At 43.1% G+C, this 20,699-nt stretch overlaps 1 protein-coding gene across 1 annotated transcript in view; it reads right to left on the bottom strand.

Annotated features, from left to right (window-relative positions):
* Positions 1–13,992: 13,992 nt before the first annotated feature.
* Positions 13,993–20,699, bottom strand: part of LOC112623014 (putative transcriptional regulator encoded by LINC00473) — a 65,674-nt gene continuing 58,967 nt past the window's right edge. The window contains exon 2 of the mRNA XM_025383153.1: positions 13,993–14,647. Within this exon, the coding sequence (XP_025238938.1) occupies positions 14,282–14,647 (366 nt within the window). The 3' untranslated portion in view covers positions 13,993–14,281. The remainder of the gene's footprint in view (positions 14,648–20,699) is intronic.

The following is a 20,699-nucleotide window of genomic DNA, read 5'->3' as shown; positions in this document are numbered from 1 at the left end:
GGTGCCAGGCCAGCATGCAGCTTCTCACCTGCTCCTCTGGCCTTGCACAAGGGCTTCCCAAGGGTGGGGACAGTCCCTATTCTGGCTTCTCACTTAGCTCAGAGCCAAATGCCTTAGACAAGCCTTTCATGGCCTATGGGTGCTCATCTCCCAAGCCCACCTTGACAAATCTCCCTTCACTGGCTTCTCTCCTACCACCCCAACTCATTGCTGTTCCACCAAACCCAAACTTCTTCTCCAAAGGGCTCCTTTGCCCTTCCTTCCTTCCTTCCTTCCTTCTGTCTACAATGCCCTCTCCTTAAGTGTCTACAAGGCTTGTTCCCACGTCAAACACCTGCCCCCATCACTTTCAACGTATTTTTTGAAACGGATGCATCTTGTTTATTTTCTCTTTTCTCCTCTAGAATGCGAGGCTCAGGGCTTTTACTCTAGTTTGTTCTTTGTTGTATCCCCAATGCTTAGAATAGTGCCTGGCATAAACTAGATGCTCAATAAACACATGTGGCATGTATGGTGCAATGTGATGACATAGAGCAATCATATCTGGGGGTGGAGACATAGAGATGGGGCCGACCAGTGTTAAGCAGGACTCAAGAGAGTGCTGAGGCTTTAATGACTAGGACGCTGGTGGCAAGGTAGACAAGATGGCCAGAAAACTCAGGCAGTCAGAAAACAGTGCCTGGGTCTGTTTACATTCCAACTCCCTCCCTGACGAACAGATGGGAATGTTGTGATGGCTCATCAGATAGTCAAACCGCATCTAAATAAATTGCTGACAAATCTGCTAAGTACAGTGCTTTCTGTTTGGAAGATTCACAAGGCAACTCGTATATATAGTGTCGTGCCAGTTTAAAAACAATACTGCCAGAATAAAAACTATATTTGAAAGTTTCTTTTAATAACATCTTGGGGGTGTTAAAAGCAAGAGATTTTTTTAAAGTCTAATTTAGTTCTACAAAGGGGATAAAGCTTTAGCTCCTAGTAAAATGAATGTACTTCCTCAATTTCTTCATTGCCACCCCACCCTCAATATACTATAAAATCCTATAACTAAACTGGAGTTAAAAATGCAAACAAAATTTCCAAAGTATGTGAATAAAATCTAATGTGTATTTAGAGTGTTGTACTTTGCAAAGCCAATGAGAAAGAATGTTGACTTTGGAATCAAGCCCACCTGGGTTTGAATCGCAGCTCAGCTTCATCACAGCTATTCGAAGCCATTGTTTCAGCATCTGAACAATGAGGATTCTGATATGCACCATCAGAGATACAAGGGGACTGGTAAGCACTGGGACTGGTGTAGTGCGTATTTAATAGAGTGCCCAGCACACGGCCCATGCTCCCAAGTGGCAGCTAACAATCTATAATTTTACAGGTACAAATAAAAAAAACGCCCCCCCCCCGCCCCCCCACACACAAACAGCCTGACTAATCCTGATGCTACGAGATAATTTCTAGGAATCACAATGCTGTTTTTAGTTTGGTGCAAAAGTAATTGCGGTTTTTGCCATTAATTTTGTACCAACCTAATAATACAATTCAAAAATTATCATAACTTTAAAAAGCCAAAACATCAACATGAGTAATCGACAAACTCTTCTCCAAAATAATGCTTTTTATTAATACTAGTAATAGAGAACACGAAAAACGATATATTGCATTGTTCTGTGAAGAGTTACCCAAAGGGCAGCATTCCTAAAATGGCAAGCAAAGACATTACAAAACTCCAAAGGAGTTTCTCAAAATTACAAAATTAGAAAACAAATTTTAAATAAAGAACTTCAGAGCCATAGAATTCCCCCAAATTATGTACTTATGTCATTCTATCGATGAAGAAATTGAAACTCAACTTCCATCTGGTCATACAGACAGGTCTTGAAAAGTGACTCCTCAGTGCTAATCCAGTAACTCCCATCCACACTGTCGCTGGGGCAGCCACTGAAACGGAGAAGGATAAGCCACCGAAAAGGGCAGCACACCCTCCAACACGGGGCTTTGCCCCACTTCCATTCCCTGACATCAGCATTTCTGCATTTCAGTCATTCAGTGGGTATGGAATGGAACCACCAGGTTCCAAGAACTGCCCCCAGGCATCTCTGTGTCCAAGACCCTTAGCTGGCCTTCCAGGCCTACCTCCAAGAGGGACTGAAGCACCTGCAGACATGTACCAGAGGGGCACAGAGCCAACACCCAAAAGACCTGGGAGAGGGTGCTCATTTCTGTGGTGCTTTCAGGAGGAAGCTTTTGAGGGCCAGGAAGTGCGCATTTTCCTCTAGGAGACGACTGCCCTTCACCTTCTGTCCACTACCAGATCTTCAGGTGGATATGAAGAATTTATAGAGAGGGAAGTTTGAATATCTATCTATCTATCTATCTATCTATCTATCTATCTATCATCATCTGTCTCTAACCTATCATCTATCTATCTACCTCTCTCTCTCTCTATCATCTATCTATCCATCTATCATCTATCTACACACACACACACGCAAATATATTTACATATATATATATACACACACACACAGAGGCATTCAGTTGACCTCACTGATTATGGTTCACATTTGTGAAGGTATCTACTCACAAAACGTATCAGTAACTCCCACATTAACACCTGCAGTGTTGTGCTTGTTTCTGAGTGTATGCAGAGAGGGAAAGAGTCCAAGTCTCGATGGGAGCGTTCCCAGCTGAGGGTGGACAAGGCAATGCTCCACCTTCTTGTTTCAGCCCATTCTGTAAATGTGTCCTTTCTGCAGTCTACACAGTGCTACAGTTTTTGCATTTTCATGCCTTTCGTGGTTGATTTTTCAGCCTACAATGGCCCCAAGCACAGTGCTGAAGTGCTGTCTAGTGTTGCAAGTCGTGAGACTGCTGTGATGTGCCTTATGGAGAAAACAGATGTTAGAGGAATTGTGTTCAGGCTTGAGTGTTAGGGCTGTTGGTGGTGAGTTTGATGTTATTGAACCAACAACATAAATTAAATAACATGCCTTTAGATAGAAATACACAAAAAGTAAGGCTATGTATTACTCAGTGGATAAATGTGACCAGAGGGTCACAGAAAGCGAACCCTGTATGACCAGTACAAGCAACTGTTTAGTATTGGCTAATGCAGTGTACATGACAACTTTATAAAACAACTACCTCAAATAACAAGAATCACCTGTATAAATATGTACACATACATATATGGGTTGAACATCTCTAATTTGAAAGTTCAAAATGCTCTAAAATCTGAAACATTTTGAGTGCTGTTACAAAGCTGCAAGTAGAGAATTCCACACCTGACCTCATGTGATGGGTGTGCAAGATTATCTAAAATATTACATAAAACTACCTCAGGCTATGTGCAGGAAATATACATGAAACATAAATAAGTGTTATGTTTAGACTTGGATCCCATCCCCAAGACATTTCATTATGTATATGCAAGTACTCTAAAATTTGAAAAATTCCAAAATCCTAGACACTTCTGGTCCGAAGCATGTTGAATAAGGACACTCAACTTGTACACACACACACACACGCACACACACAGAGTCATCCCTCAGTGTTCATGGGAGTTCCAGGACCTCCTACAGATACTCAGATATTCAAGTCCCTGATATAAAATGGTGTACTGTTTGCATATAGCCTACACACATCCTCCTGTGTACTGTGAATCATCTCTAGATTACTTACAATATCTAACACAATGTAAATGCCATGTAAATAAATGTTACACTATATTTTAAAGTTTGTATTATTTTTATTGTTGTATTGTTATTATTATTATTATTTTAATATTCTCAGTCCGAGGTTGCTTGAACCCACGGATGCAGGACTGACGTTTACGGACTTGACTTCACACACACATCTATGTATGTATGAACATGGAAACACACATGGGGGGACATGGCATGTGCCTTGGGTCACGGTTTCATAAAAGGAGACTCTCATGATTCAGTGGCCTGTGGGGTGAAATCAGGAGTTCTCAGGAGATGGGCAGTGATGGCTAAAAGAATTACAGCAAAGACATGTGCATAAACCAATCATCAGTGCCACAAAGTCAAGGTCACACATGTGGGAGACAAGCCATCCAGTAAATCTATGGTTCTTGCAGTTTGATTGCAAAAAGATTTTATCTTTTTCTCCTAACAACTCTGACTTCATGCGGCCTGCACAAGTTCCAGGGCATAAGGATTTCTTGAATGCAGCTAAAGGGTAATGTTTTTCCAAAAAATTCAATATTCTAAATATCTTAAGTGTCACAAATTATTTGTCTCCAAATAGTTTATCTTAACAAACTTTAAATACTAATATTTTAATCAAAACAGCCACCCCTACATATACACCTCCTTTGGCTTGCAGTACGGTAAAAAGGGAACATTTCCAACTGTCAACATTTTGAAGCTGTGTTATCATACAGCTTTGCAGTTCCCATAGCAACACGTTCCATTGCCTAGGTGATGGTGATCTTATGATGTCACCAATGAGCTAAGCTAACTTAGAAGACACACGGACATTTCCTCTTGGGCACACCCACAACTTAAAGTTGCCCTCCAAGACTTACAGGGTTCATGTACCAAAGTGTAGCTTCATTGGGAGTTACGAGCACATTTCTTAAACATAATTCCAGGGGTTCGCCTGTGATTACATAATTCCTCTTCACAAGGTTTATGGATACCCACCAAGTTGTCCCTCACATTATCCCATGGAGACTTTTCCCAGCCACAGAACAGATGCCCAAACAAAGACACAACCACTTGGGGGAACCATACAACAGCTGTATGAAGATGTCAAGGGGAGGGAAAAATAAGAATGTCCAGGGATGTTGTCACCAACTCAGACAGAACGGGTCACTCTAGAAAAAGTGGATGAGCTACGTGAACCATCCTTGGGCAGTTCTTCCTTTCCGAAACCAAGTGATTGCCAAAATGCAGGAAGATTTGCCCGTTTCAGTTTCCTTCTGTCTATATTTCAGTGAGTTTGTCATCTCATAAATGAAGGTGTCACACATGGGCAAAGATGTGCGGAAGAGGTAGTCACAGAAGTGTGGGGTATCTTAAAGTATGTTTAAGACCAGAAACTTAAAATTGGAAAGGGGATTCTGGTCCCATATTCTCTCCCAATTACTCTCACAACTGGTCTGTTTGAATGTCAGATATGGTACAGGATGTTCCTAGAGCAAAAGTGAAATTTAGAAGATGGGATGCTATTCCGCTGGTAACAAGACACAGAAACACTGTCCCATGCACATTTCACTTCCAAAATCATCAAAGAGCATTTAGGCACTTTGTAATTAACCCAAAGGGGGCTTCCAACAAATAGCATGCATGAAGCTCTAACTTGCAAACGTGCAATTAGAGTGTGTTCAAAACCAATTTTCTTTCATGAATGGAAAATGCGTCATCAAACTGCTTGTGTACAACTAGAAGTATGATAATCTGGCTCATTGGCCCTGTCCAAATATGAGATCAGACAAGTTCAAGGCTGATGCTGGGGAACAAGGCAACTGAAGGCTGTGACAGCGCCCCCTTCCTCAAATTGTAACTATTTTTAAAACATTGAACAGAAGTAATTTGAACTTAAGACCAAAAATTAAAATAAAATATTAAAACCTGATACAGACCACATACTCCACACAAATGCTACAATGAACAGTTACAGATCACGGAGGGCCACAGTGTGTGTGGAAGGGGTGGCTGTTACACTTGCTGTCACATGCCACAATGCAGTCCATGGTCTCTCTGCACCAGAGAAGCAGTAACACAACCAGACAGGGGAAGGGGTAGGTTCCTCCTCTCCTGGGAGTGGAGCTGGGTCTCTCCATTACTGTCTTCCTTGCTCTCTGTTTCCAGTGACCAGATGAGCTGGTAAAGACCCAGTGGACTCTGTGAGCACCCCTGGGCATTGCACACAAAATCAGAACCACACAATGCTGTGTCATTTGACCTTGATCCAGGTTCCTATGCTTTTTCTTTCCAAAGAGCCAAGAGAATGGCTACAAAATCATGGCCATGTATGTGCACACCTCAAGGCTTCTTTACTTTGCTGCTTTTTCTGACACATCACTCAGGATATTTCAACTCCGGGCTTCAAATGTAGGACCAACTTTGGCATTTTTAATGATTATCGCTTTTACTTCCTTTTGGTTATGCTTCTGAGACAACCAAAGTCTGAGTCTAAAGTGTTATGAGTCCACCAGAAAAGAAACTTTGATATGGAGGCATTCTTCAAAATACTAACTTCAACCATGTCATTAGGTCTAGATACTGCACTTTAAATTTAGATGTAAGCAACAGCAATCAATGAGTAATTGCGTTGGCACAAGGTGGCCGTGTTAACATTGCTATGGGAACATTAATTTCAGAGTGTGTAATGATTCCATTTTAAATATTCTTTTAAAATGTTGTCAGCAATTGTCAGAACTGATGCCAGTTCCTAATTTGCAATCTGTTGATCCAAACATATTTCTGCAAAACCTGCCAGTACCAAAAGGTAAAATGTCTGTCAGCATCATGAAACTTCATGACCTGATTCCAAGTTCGATGCCACACGTTATTCTCTGCTATAACTGGGTCAATAAGAACTCAGATTCAGGACCGGACCATCCTAGAGCAGTTCTTCCTTTCCCAAACCAAGTGATTCCCAAAATGCAGGAAGATTTGCCCATTTCAGTTTTCTTCTGCCAATATTTCAGTGAGTTTGTCATATCATAAATGAAGGTCATTTATGAGATGGCAATAAGGTCAGCCGTTATGGCTGCTGTGTCTTATGGCACAACACAGCATGACAAATGACAAGACCTAATGACAAAGGAGCAAAGAAAATGGCACCGCTCCTCTCCTTTGCCGTCTTCTCCCGCTTGGAGCCAGCTCCACACGCATACTAAACTTTCATTTATTTCATTTATTGATTGATTGTGCTGCTGCATGGCTCTGGGTCAAAAGACGGTAAAAAGAAATAAACAAAACAAAACAAAAAAACAGATTCCTTTTGGTCTTCAGCAATGACCAACAATTCTGTCTCTTTTATGTGGTGGTCACACTTGCTCTGTGGGATAAGGGCCACCCTTATTGTCATTAGAGCAAATTAAACACCACGCCCTCTGTTGACCCACCATGGACCACCTCCCACTCCACCATACCTAGCGCGCTCTCCCTCATCCAGGCCCCATGCCAATGGGGTTTTCTGTGCTGGAGGCAGCAGAATACCCAATGAAAAGTGGCTTAAATCGCTGGAATTCCGTGTTTCTCCTAAGACCTGTTGGGGTTGGGTAGTTCCAGGATTGGTTACCTCAGCAGCTCAAAAATGTCAGAGCTCCAGGTCAGCTTTTCCGAAATTCCTTTGGATTTCCTTCCTCCGTGGCAACAGGGAGCAGTCGTTGCCAGCTCCAAACTCACTCCCTCCCACACGCAGACCCAGGGAGCAAGAGGGAGGTTCACTGCTCCTGAATCCCCTTGCATTTTAAAGAAAACCCTTCCCTAGGTGCTCCCAGCGGACATCTCTTCCTGCTCCGAGGCCAGGGCTGAATCACAGGCCCACACTGCATTCACTGCACCAAGAGCATGGCCACAGCTGACTTAGAGCAATTAGGACTCAACCCCGGACTAGAGGGCGCACATCACCTCCATCATCCAGGACACATGGGAGCTAAGCTGGACAAGGTTGGGATCCTGCAGGGGAAAGAATCAGGGAGATAAAGTGGCGGGAAAATTGTGCACTCCAGGCACCCCGCAAATGCCCCGCTCCTCAGGGGTGCCGAAATGGGTACTTTACTTCTAAGTCAGAAGCAGGGCAAATTTAGGGGAAAGACGTTGGCCTCTACCAGGGCAGAGCAGTATGCTATCGAGCTTCCTAAAACAGTCAAAAGAGGACATTAACTGAATAAAGTAAAAGTAAAAGAAGAAAAAATGGCAGCCAGGTGCTTTGTGCGGCGGAGCCCGCTGGAGGCTGGGCCGTGGTGAGTCCGGACCCGAGGAGCACCCCAGGCCGGGCTTTCCCCAATGCTCCCTGCGTCACAATCACCTCATCCTGCAGGCCCAGCTTAGCCGCCACCTCCTCTTCTGCATCCCAGAGCCCCTCACGGGGTCTCTGAGCCGGTGACGCTGGATCGCCTCTGATTCCCTCTTTTCTTGCTGAGGCCCTGAGCGCAGGGCCCAGACCCTCTGTTCCTCCTGCTGCCCTGTGGTTCCAGCCACTGCCGCCCTGTCTTATCTCCCACAAATGGTTGATAAACACGGGACGTCCACTAAAATCAAGTCCCTTAATATTCCAGAAGGGAAAATAATTCTGTAACTCAACAATTCCAGGGTAATATAAAAAATATAGAGAGTAAATGTGATATCTCGTTTAAAAATTGCAGGAATTTTTTAACCACAATGGCCTAGTCATGTATAGAATTATCTAGAAGGTTACAGCAAACATGGATGTATTTTTGTTTTGTTTTGTTTTGTTTTAATAGACCTTATTTTTTAAGAGTCAGGTTCACAGCAAAATTGAGTGGAAAGTACAATGAGTTTTCATATGTGCCCTCCCTCTCTAGAGTGTATTCTGAAATTATCAACAGTGTTTGAAAATATGGGTAATGTAAATATAACACATGTTTTCAGACTTTAAAGAAAGTTAACATTATACTTGCCTTATTTTCAAACCAGAATATACAGTAAACCACCATTTGATTTATATTGAATTGAGATTTAATGCTATGGGTACTTAAATGATTATAAAATTGTGCCGGAAATCCTTCTCTCCAAACAATAATTATTTAAGCAGCCAGTAGTTCAACTGAGATTTACAACTATTTTCACAGAATTGCTTGAATGACAAACTGATTTTTGTACTTAAGTTGTTGCCTTTTAAAAGTAGATTTTGATATTGCTGTTTTGTGTACGTGCCCATAGTTGCACATAAAGCACATTCGTTGACGTTCTTGAAACCAATTTGGCTATGTTTTCAGATATTAGAAACACATTTCCAAGAAAAATGCCCACCTTATTTCTCCTGCACACGTCTCATCTCTGGAGCAGGAGCAGGCGAAGCCCTCTTCCTCTCAGGGGTGTCAGTGTGGACCCCTGGGAAGTTAATACTACTAGCAAATGACAAAAACTTTCGGATTGTCTTTGCGGATGTGTTTGCGACCTGGTGATGAGCTACAGAAGACTGTTTTTAATGGCAGATGATGGGAAATCTGCTCTCACCAAATGGCAAAAGCATAAATGCAAATCACATTTTTCTGGGGAGGGCTTTGCACCCACAGACTCAGTACATTGTCAGGGTGTAAAAGCTGATTCTATTCTTGAATAAATATAGAGAAGATAAAAGAGGTCCTGAATCTTCCACACTTACCCATGTAATGATTAAATCTTTCCCTTCCTTTTGGCTTCGTCAACAAGCCAAGCCGGTTTCATGCCTTCACGGAATTCTTCCGAGATGGCAAGTGGATCATCATCAGGTCCTTGTCCCGTCACCATTTCCCATTACAAATATGATGTCTACCCATCAAAAATAGGAATGTATGCACTGTCTCTTGGGGCAGGGCACTCTGTGTGGCCTCACTGGGCCCACCACATGGGGACTGGGCATGCAGGCACTACATGCCATGTGCATATGTACTCATGGCTGAGCTGCCCCAGGCCCACCTCCATCTAGGGGATAAACTTGTGGCTTAGTTAATAGCAAGATTTTGGTATTCCACAGACCACGTTTCTCCTATCTGCCCAATCTTTCCACTCTCTAGCCTGGAGTCAACAAACTTTTTCTGTTAAGGCCAAGTAGTGAAACGTTTAAGCTTTACATGGCACCTAAAGTCTCTGCTGTATCCTCCTTCTTGTTCTTGTTCTTCCTCCTCTTCCTCCTTCCCTTTGTTTTTCCATTCACAGCCCTTGGAGCATATAAAAAACATTCTGAGTTTGTGGCCTGTGCAGAAGTAGGCTGCGGCCTGGATGGGACTGCTGTCTGCAGTCTGCCAACCCAAGGAAACCGTTCTAACTTATCTTTTGCAGTCCTGTTTTAAGAGCTATAATCATTTATTTGCTCTTTATTCTGATCCTCCCAACTTTCTCTGAACTTTATCGTGCACATGAAAGCAAATGCAAAGTTCCAGTAGAAGTCAGATGGAAGCAGAACGTGCCCTTCTTGATAATTTTCAGGTGCATTGTGTTAAAGAGGATAGCTCCCTGGTGCCCACCCTTCATATGCCTTAGAGTCTCTGATTTTATTTGGGGGGTATGGCTTATGCCATTTCATATTGTTAGACATATTCTAGTCACACTAAATCACTACTATACTCTAGTCAGCAAACTACTATTTCCTTTCTGCCCATTTTATAAAGAAAGTTGTATTTAAATGCAGTCACACTTAGCTGGTTACAAATTTTTTTGGATACATATTTCTGTGGTTGCTTTTGCTGTATAATGGCAGAGCTGAGTATTTACAATAGAAACTGTATGGTCCATAATTACTAAAAAATTTCTGCTGGTCCTTTACAGACCCCTGATCAAAACTACAAACCACGATCAAGGACATACATTTAGCGTTTAGTGAACTACTTTCACTCAGGAGTTCTTGCCCCTACTCCTTTCAAAAATTTAAGCTGATCATCTTCTACATCAGTAGTACTTTGTTAATCTGGAGAAAGAAATAGGTTGCAGTAAAATGATCCAGTTATCTTTAAGAATGAGACCATTGGTCTTATTATACAGTGGCATAAATGCTTTGAGTGACAATCAAGATGCTTATCTTCTAAGACTGGACTTACACATACACACACACACACACACACACACCCCTGCTTACTATACATTTCAGGACAAATATAAAAGTCAGCAATGAGTCATACTTAACTCTTCTATTTTGAAATTAATAAGAAAATTGTGATGTTTTCACTGCTTTTCCTGTACCCATACCTCCCTGTATCTTTCTACCTCAATCTTTCTATTTTTTTCCTGAAATGCTGTTATTTGTTTGTTCATTTACTTGCTTCACTCTGAATAACACACTAGACTATATTCCATGGGTTAGGGATTTTATCTTCTACCACTGTATCTCCATTATACATTCCTGGACCACAGTAGATAATAAATAGTAGTTAAATAAATTCATTCTTATGACACAAATAGCACCCTCTGCAATCTCAGTGTGATCTCCTCCAAAATTTGCTTGGAGGAAGGAATCTTAAGTGCTCACAAAAATGTGAAAATACTCTAAAGACTCATTTTGTCATGGCTCCAAAGGTCTTGACTCATCCTCCTGATGTGCACCCAGGCCCCGGAAATAGGGGGAGCTTGTTGAGGGATGGAAGGGCTGAATGACCCACCTACTGACCTTCAGGTCTGTGTACCAAAGCAGCACGAGATTATGAATTTCCCCAGTGCCAGCCATACCCCTGACTGTGTTCTGGATTATCTCCAACAACTGGGAGTTCAAAGCCAGGGTCACTAGGTTTCAGCTGCCGGTAGACTGCACAGAAACAAACTTCACTTTGGAGGAATGTGCATCTTAGATGGCCAGTTTGAAGGGTACAGAGAAAACAACCTGTTCTTGTTGGAGATGGTGGTTTATTTATTCAGCAAATATTTATCAAATACATAGGCAGGGATATCAGGGAACAAAAATGACAATGATCCCCACCCTTGTGGAATTTACTTTCTAGAGGCAGTAAGGCCAGATAATAAACAACAACATCATAAATTTTAGAATCATTGGGTGTGTTAGAAGATGATACATGTGACGGATAAAAGAACAGGAGAAGAAGGATCAGGAGTGCTGGGGATACAGGCTGACATTTACACAGGCTGGGCCAGCTAAGCTCATGAAGAAGGGTAGCATTTGGGCACAGATCGAAAGGGGTGAGGCAGTGATACCTGGAAAGAGGCTGTTCCAAGCAAAGGGAGATCCTGTGCAATGGCCTGTGATGAGAGAGGGCTTGGTGCATTCCAGTATGAGCATGGAAACCCGCTGCCATCACAGTGAGCCCAGGGGAGAATTGCAGGAAGTGGGCGCAGAAGGGCAGGGCTACACCACGTAGGGCCTTGTGGGCCCTTGAAAGAGACTGGTTTTCCCTTTGAGAGAGACAGGGAGCACTGATGAGCTCTGAGCTGAGGAGTGAAATCCAACTAATGTCATGAATGGATTGCTCCTGCCACTGCTGGGATTAGACTGCAGGGTAGAAGCTGAGGGGCCAGTTGAGAGGAGCAAGCTGGGTGCATGACGTCGGTGGGATAAATCAGGCTAGGCAGACGTGGAAATCATGAGATGTGAGAGGATTCTAGATGTATCTTGAAGATTACTGGGCCAGTCGGATTTTCTGAATAGATCAGATATTGCGTGTGAGAGAAAGGAGTCAAAGACAACCTCAATATTTTGGGGATGTGCAACAGAAAGCATGGGATCCCCATCAACTGAGATGGGAAGGCTGAGATTAAGAAAAAAATATGCAATTCCCAATATCATTGAGTAAGTTTGGTCTTGATTGCCATCAGAGTATCCCAAGGCAGCAGGACTCCTGTGGCCAAGTCCAACCACTTGGCTGCACACAGAGTCTAATGAGTGAGCAGGGTCACCCCATCAAAGCCAGACCTTCCCTTTCTGTCCACTCCTCTTAGACAAAGTGGTACAAGCACAGCTGAGGTACACAGCAGATGGTTCTTGCTGGTGCTACTTGGCTGAGGTTGCGTGTCTTAAAGTTAAGAAGCAAAACAGTAGACAAAGGGATGTTTAATATTTTGATAGTCGAGATATTCATATGGAAAGTGACTCATTTCCTTTTTTCAAGAAAACTAGGACAATCTGTTTGGTCTCCAACTGGTCAAACAATGACTCCCTTTTTCAATAATAGTAAAACTCCTCAGGGTGGCATTCTGAAAAAGCATGTGGGAGGTTATGAGAATGTAAAGGTTAACCTTAAGTAACCCAGACCATTCCCATGAGCTCCACACGTGAGTCAGAGTCGGAAAGAAAAGTGCCCCGCGGATAGCGCTGTCCATACATAGATAGGTCTGCTTGCAGATGTTTCCTCAATCTTGGAAACCTTCGGTTGAGTCCAATGAGTTGCTAACAAAAGGGTTCTGTCAGGGCTGCATGCAAAGAGAGCCTAAGCCACCTTCCGGGGCTTCCCTCCCCTCCATGACTCCACATTGTGAAACAAGGATCCCAGCGAATCCCAAAGTCTACACAGAGGATGACTTTACCTCCAAGCCCTGAGATTAACGTAGGTCAAAGTAGACACCTTCCAGGCAACAAAATAGGGAAACACCCTAGCCCACTGAAACGGGTCCTATTAACAAAGCACTCTAAGGTGGAGAAAGGAAACCAAGATGCTTTGCTAAAGCTCAGTGAGATGGGAGCAGAGATGAGCAATGCAAACGAAAATGGCCTTTGCTCCTAATTAGGATGTCACAAACACGATGTGTCTTTTTCCATGGTTAGACAAAAGTATTACAGAAGCAAAGGGCTTGCTTTCATCAACGTAGTTACTGACCAGTATTAAGCATAACTATCCCTGGGAAATAGACTTTCAAAGTACAGACAATTTCTTAAGACAGAACTCTGCCCGTGTCTAGCTAGAAAGAGAACTAGGCCTATTCCAGGTGTTCAGAGGAGTGACCACATCATGGCAGATGACAAAGTCCTGCTAGACAGATACGTGTGCCATTGATAGCACCATAGATAGTAGATACATTGGCTCACAAATATTTTGGGACAGGGCCCTGAGCAATGCTAAGACAGGCTGGACTGCAGGGGTGCCCCCTCCTTAGTTCTGTGGCAGCCAGAGAAGGCTCCTGGCTGTGGTTGGGAGGTGACGGAACAGTCAGAGCATGTGAGTCCTTCATAAAGAGAGTTTGTACTGGGGCCTTCTTAACAAGAGGATCCATTGCTGGTTAGGACGCTTTTACAAAATTATCTCAATGAACATGGGAAGAGGCTCAGGAAACAGTTACACAATTTGGGATTATACTGCTACTATATAACTATTACTACTTTAAAATTAACTGTGTTTTTTTCTTAAAGAAAATTGCACAAATTTAACTGGAAATTTGTGCCAATTCATTTTTCAGAGAAAATATAAAATGCATTCTACCCTTGAAAGTGATTTTTAGTTCTCAAACTTCAGCTTTAGAAAGAATAAGACCAGCTTTTGCCTGTAATCTCAACACATTGGGAAACAAAGGCAGGAGGATTGCTTGAGGCCTGGGGTTCAAGACCAGCCTGGGCAACATAGCAGGACCTCACCTCTACAACAACAATAACAATAATGACATCACAAAACTTTAGCTAGTTCTAGATACAGAGTATGCTATCACATAAGGAACACCTGAATTGGATAGAAGATCTCCCTCTGTGGGTATAACTCGTTGTTTCCTTGTTGGACAGAAGATCTCTCTCTGTGTGTACAGTTCTTGGTTTCCATGTTTGACAGAACATTTGCCTCTGTGGCACAATTCATGGTTTCCATGTGGATAGAAGATCTCCCTCTGCGTGTACAATTCATGGTCTCCATGTTGCATAGAAGATCTCCCTCTGTGCTACAATTCGCAGTTTCATAGTGGGACAGAAGATCTCCCTCTGTGGTAGAATTCATGGTTTCCATGTTGCATAGAAGATCTCCCATAGCACGACGAACACCAGAGAATACTAGTGGTGGGGGCAGGGGTGGGCCAGCATCCTGTAGTAGAGAGGCAAAGATTCCCCTGAAACAAAGATCCTATCCAAGCATCCCTATGCAAAAAGGACCTCAACCAAATCCTCACACCTTATATGGAAATTAGCCCAAAATGGATCACGAACTTAAATGTAAAACATAAAAGTCATTAGAAAACATTTAGAAGAAAGCATAGGAGAAGCTCTTTGGGACCCAGGGCCAGGCACAGTTCTTAGATTGGACACCAAAGGTGTGACTCATTAAAGAGAAAATTGATAAGCTGCACCATGTCGAAGTTAAAAGCATGTGCTGTGCAAAAGTGTCTGAAGAGATTGAAGAGGCAAGCTACAAACTGAGAGGAAATGTTGGCACACCTCATATTCACCAAGGTCTTGAATCTAGACCCTATAATGAATTCTCAAAATTTAATAGAAAAAATGAAATGGGCCAAAGACATAAACAGCTGCTTTGTTGAAGAGGATAAATGGCAAATAAGCGCATGAGAAGACCTTTAACACCATCAGCCATTAGAAAATGCAGATTAAAGCCTCAATGAATATCACTATACACCTGTCACAATAGAAAAAATAAAAAACACTAGCAATAACACCAAATGTTGGTGCGGTTAAGAGAAACTAGATCACTTGTACACTGCTGGTGGGAATGTAAAATGATACAGCCGCTCTGGAAAATAGTTTCTTATGAAACAAACCGTGCACTTACCCTAAGACCCAGTAATTCCACCCCTGGACAGCTATGCCAGAGAAATAAAGGCTTATGTTTATGCAGAAACGTGCACACAAGTGTTCATAGCAGCGTTTCTTATAATAATAAAAAACACTGAAAATAACCCAAATATTTTTCAGTGGGTGAATGGCTAAACAAACTGGTATGTCCACACCATTAAATAGTACTCAGCGACAAACACACAACTTGGATCACTCTCCAGAGAATTATGCTGAGTATAGAAAGCCAATCTCAAAAGACTACATAGTGTATGATCATTTTAATAACATTCTTGAAATAGCAAACTATTGAGAGGTAGAACTAAAAAACAGATTAGTGGTTGTCAGAGGATCATGATGGGAGATAAAAGCATTGGCTGTGGCTGTTTGAGGTCAGCAGGATGGAGACTAGTGATAGAATTGTGTTGTATATTGACTATGCCAGTGGTGGTCAAACAATGTTTCACGTGTGATAAAACCACATAGAACTAAATACACACAAATGAGTGCAAGAAACATTTGGGAAATCTGAATATGGCGGATGGATTGTATCAATGCCAATATGTTGATTCTCATATCAGACTGTAGTTATACAAGATGCAGCCATTGGGGGGAACTGCATGAAGGGTATATGAGGCTCTGTATTATTTTTTACAATTGCATAAAAATCTTCAGTTTTCTTAAAATAAAATTTAAAAAATCTTATTCAACAGAAAATATGCAGTGTACTTGTTTATCTCTCTGGGACCCCAGTTTTCCAGCTGTTTTCTGCCTGGAGCAACCCTGGCAAGGTGAAGTGAGTGACGGACCAGCAACAGTGGCTGATGGTGCCATCTTTGATTTCTTCTGCAGGTGAGGCCCCAAGCCAAGGCAGGACCTGAGATGTTCACTGATAAAGCCAGTTCTAGTAAGAAGTCATCCGTCCTTGCTTGGAGCTGTAAACCATCCCTTCTTACCTGGCAACAAACACCCGTTAGCCACATTAATCTAGAACTAAATATGTATGTGTCCTTTAGTGTTGAGAAAACTCTCCTGTTTTGACTTTTCCATAGTATTTGTGTCCATGTCTAAATTCTCAGAGGCAAAAGTTCTATTTTAAATGGAAAAGTCAAACAAAAGAACAAAATGTTCGATTGACCTTTAAAGACTTAGAGTTTACAGTTAATTTGGAAACCCTAGCTGTTAGATTGGACACACCCTATGTTCACACTCTCCCTGTGTGTCCCTACACTGGATGACAGGAAGAGAAAAACAAGCCAGGCTTCCAGCCACTGGCAATTAGAGCACAGCATCCAACCCGAGAAAAATCAGACTTTCCACCCAATCCCACCCAATGCTCAGCATCAAAGACGTGTCAGACAGGCTGGGCTCTGCTATCCTTGGATGACTTCACAGGTCACTGCAAAGATCTTTAAGCCTCAGAGCTACTGAAGGTAATTCTGTTTTATAATGAAGATGTACTTTACATCAAAAAGGATTTCGTTTTCTAACGGAAATATGTTGCATTTCTATAGATTTTGCAGTTGCATGTAAAAAACTTGGGCGGGGTGGGAGAGGGGTTGCTTGGAGTTTACTAACTATAGAAACAAACATGGAAGCATATTAAGATTCATTAAAAAGCACATGCTATGTTCTCACTTATAAGTGGGAGTGGAACAATGAATATACCTGGACACAGGGAGGGTAACATCACACACTGAGGCCTGTCGGGGGGTGGGGGCTAGGGGAGGGATAGCATTAGGAGAAATACCTAAGGTAGATGACAGGTTGATGGATGCAGCAAACCACCATGGCCTATGTAACAAACCTGCATGTCCTGCACATGTACCCCAGAACATAAAGTATAATTTTAAAAAAGCATATGCTAGCCCTTAAACTACCTGGAATTCATCCTGAGAAAATAATGAAGTATGCCTATCAGGATTTAGCCATAAGGATATTAGTTACAACGCTGTTAGAAACAGCCTAAAAGCCAACAACAGACTGGTTAAATTATTTGCAATTATATATCAGAATGATCATATAGAACTGTTTTATTAATATGGAAAGATAATCACAATAATGTAAGATTTTTAAAAGGCAATTTTTTAACAACTGAACATTGTTTATGGAAATAATATAAATGTGTAAATTACTATGCAGAAAGTTCAAAGAATATACACAAAGGTATTTTATGTGTTGGTCTGTGGGTAGAATAGGGGAAGTCTTGTATTTTCTCTGCTTATATGTCTGTATTTTCTCATTTTTCTTTCATGAATATTATTAACATGAGAATGACATATGTGTGTGTGTATGTATATCTATATACGTATATATCTATATATCTATATTTATAAATATATATCTATATTTAATATTTATATGTAATATTTATATATAATTATATATACACTATGTATACACTATATGCATTTAAAGTAAGTATGTTAAAGCCCTAGCTTCATCACACTCAGAAGTAGGTAAAAAGGGGGAAAACATGGGTCCTGCATGGGCATCCTCAAAGGTACCTGTTTAGGGGTCTTCACTGGAGTTGGCGATGAGACCTTAAAGTTACCCTGCATAAGACTCATTCTTATTTGCACTGTGAGCAGATTGACCAGAGAATGAGAATAAAGGGGGTTCATGAAACCCACATGGGGCTGAGGGAAGAGTCAGTCCTATGTGGTTTCCACACAACCTGCTGGACCCACTCCAGGATCCCAGGGAGCCCTCAGATCAGCAAGTGCTCAGACGCCCACTGTTTAACCACCAGCCATGGGGTGTGAGCTGCTCAGCCCCTCACACTTGACTTGAGCTGGTCCTCCACCGTTGCTATTCATCTGGAACGAAAAAATAGCATGTTCTCAAAAGGCCATGGCGGAGCAAAAGGGGTACATTTCCTGAAAAGTATCCACTCTACAGGAAATAAAAGGCAAAGCTGTCTTCATATTTGAAACCTGGTGGTGCCAACATCCTGGCTGCTAATGACCGACATCTGGAGCACCTCTGACTCCCTCACATCCCCTCTCAACCCAGTGCACATCACTTAGTGCCTCCTTCTGAGTGCTGGGACCTATGGTGGGCTCTAGGAGCTCAGAGAAGAATGCATTTTTTTCTCAAGAAGCAATTGCTCAGGCCCGACTACACTGTGTGTCCCCAAAATGTATTCAGGGAAATGAATGAGAATGAGATAGGATCCTTTGATTGAGAAGTTTCCAGTGCAGTCTTGCTGGAATGAGATGAAGAACTAAACCGTGCTGCACGTTAGAGCCATACGGGTTTCCTTTCCATCTGAGCTCTTCCCCCAGAAGCTGTGTGTCCTTGGGCAAGTGAATCAGCCTCTTGGAGCTTCTGACCCCTCATCTCTAAAATGAGACCTCCTGCACAGCGGGTTGTTTGGAGGACAAAACTCATGGCCAGGCACACAATAGCATTCAACAAGAAGTGAATTCAGTCCACAGCCTCACATGTGGGGGGCATTCAGTAAACTGTGAATGACGTGGTTGGTACAGAAAACAAAAGAACTAAAACAAGATGCTTGTAAATCACGCAGGAGTCCTCGAGTGCCGGTCAGATTTGATGATGGTGTGGGGAGTGGCTGGACACGGGCAAGGATCGAACATAGGGTTGTGCTTTTTCTTTACTCAGATGTGTTTGTTTGTTTCTGAGAAAGGCAGAGGGGATACCTAGGCAGGGAATATTATTTCTCTTGCCCTGGCATTTTGGACACATTCCGTACATGAGCTGGAATGATACAACATTGCTGTGAAGGCCGTCAGAAACATTACGACCACTCAGGTTGGGCCAGGCTGCCCACGGGACCCCGAGTGACCACTGTGTGGGGCTGGATGTGTCCCATGCCCCAGCTAGCAGCCCCCTGCATGCAGGGCCTTCAGTGCCACTAGAAAGTCATGAAGTCAAAAGCATATTTTCTTAGAAGGATCCATTCCTACCAGATTTGGATAAACACAGCCAACTTCACGCACAGGAAAATCTGACCCAGCCCATGGCATGGGCACTGCAGTTGCCCGTCACCTAGCATCAGGCTGGGTCAGAGCTGCTGTCGCCCAGGTGGGAAGAGAGTGCTCCCTACAGACCAGGCGCATGTCACTCCAGGCGTGAGGATGGCAGGTAGGAAGAGAGTGCTCCCTAATGACCAGGCAGCATCACTCCAGGCGTGAGAGCAGCAGGTGGGAAGAGAGTGCTCCCTAATGACCAGGCAGCATCACTCCAGGCGTGAGGGCAGCAGGTGGGAAGAGAGTGCTCCCTAATGACCAGACACACTTCACTCCAGGCATGAGGATGGCAGGTGGGGAGGTTCACAGATCCCTGAGCCACTGATGAATGAAGCAAATGGTTTCTTCTCCATGTTCACCAGGAAGCCTAGAGCGTTATGAGGAGGAAGAGCATTCATAGCCCTTTCACCTCCATTGGGGCTGCCAAGGATGCCAGCAGGGATCTTCATGAAGAAAAGAAATTAGGGACAAGTGGCCCAAGAGAAGAGAGAGGGTGTGGGTGGCCACCCAGCAGACAGGAAGGAAACACTTGAATTTCCTTCCTCTGCGTGCGTTCTTTGGGTCTATGGACCTGACCAACTGGATCAGAGAAGAAAAAAGAGAAATAAGGAAAGAAAATTAACAATGTGTTGTTTCCCTGCTAAGTTCCCAGTCCACAGAGTCGCCTCGAGTTTCACAAGTCATACTTTTTCCTTAAGTTTCGTTTTCTTCACAAGATACTCAAGGTCTGCCTTTGTCAATATTCCAATAAGCCCACGCCCTGCACGCCTTGCCCAAAGGCCGCTGCTGAAAACGCTGGCTGTGCACGGAAGCAAGTGGCAGAAAGAAACAGATTCCTATTCTTTCATAAAGCAACTTACTTGCATTCAGAACACTGCAAGTGAAAAATCCTGAGCACTTTAATTGCCCATGTTAACGAGGGCCGAGGCTGTGAGGGCTGGAGCTATGGGGAAGGCTCCCGGCTCACTGACACACAGGAAGCATCACCACGGCTCTTCGCAGGATCAGGAACTGGCATTTCAGCCTGGCGCAGCCCGGAACGTGGGAAGCCACTGTGGTGCTGATGAAACTGAGGGAACCGCAGGCAGAACCCGCCAGCCCCGTGAAATACGGTGAGACAGCACGGAGCATTGGCGATGTCCGTTAGGAACCCTCCGGTGCCCCTGTACCTCTGCAATATCAGATGGGGACCTCGCGCATTTCAAATATGACTTGATTGTGGAAAATGATTGGTCCATCTCCTCTTCCATCCACTTTTCCACGGTGGTCTCCTTCCATCCTTCAGGCCTCTGCCCAAGTGCAACCACCTCGTGCGTCTTTCTTGCCAGCCTAGCTACGGAGGCAGCTCTGACCGGC

This window comes from Theropithecus gelada, chromosome 4 (genome assembly GCF_003255815.1).
Source record: "Theropithecus gelada isolate Dixy chromosome 4, Tgel_1.0, whole genome shotgun sequence".
In the NCBI taxonomy this organism is placed as follows: Eukaryota; Metazoa; Chordata; class Mammalia; order Primates; family Cercopithecidae; genus Theropithecus; species Theropithecus gelada.
This window is presented reverse-complemented; position numbering and strand designations above follow the sequence as displayed.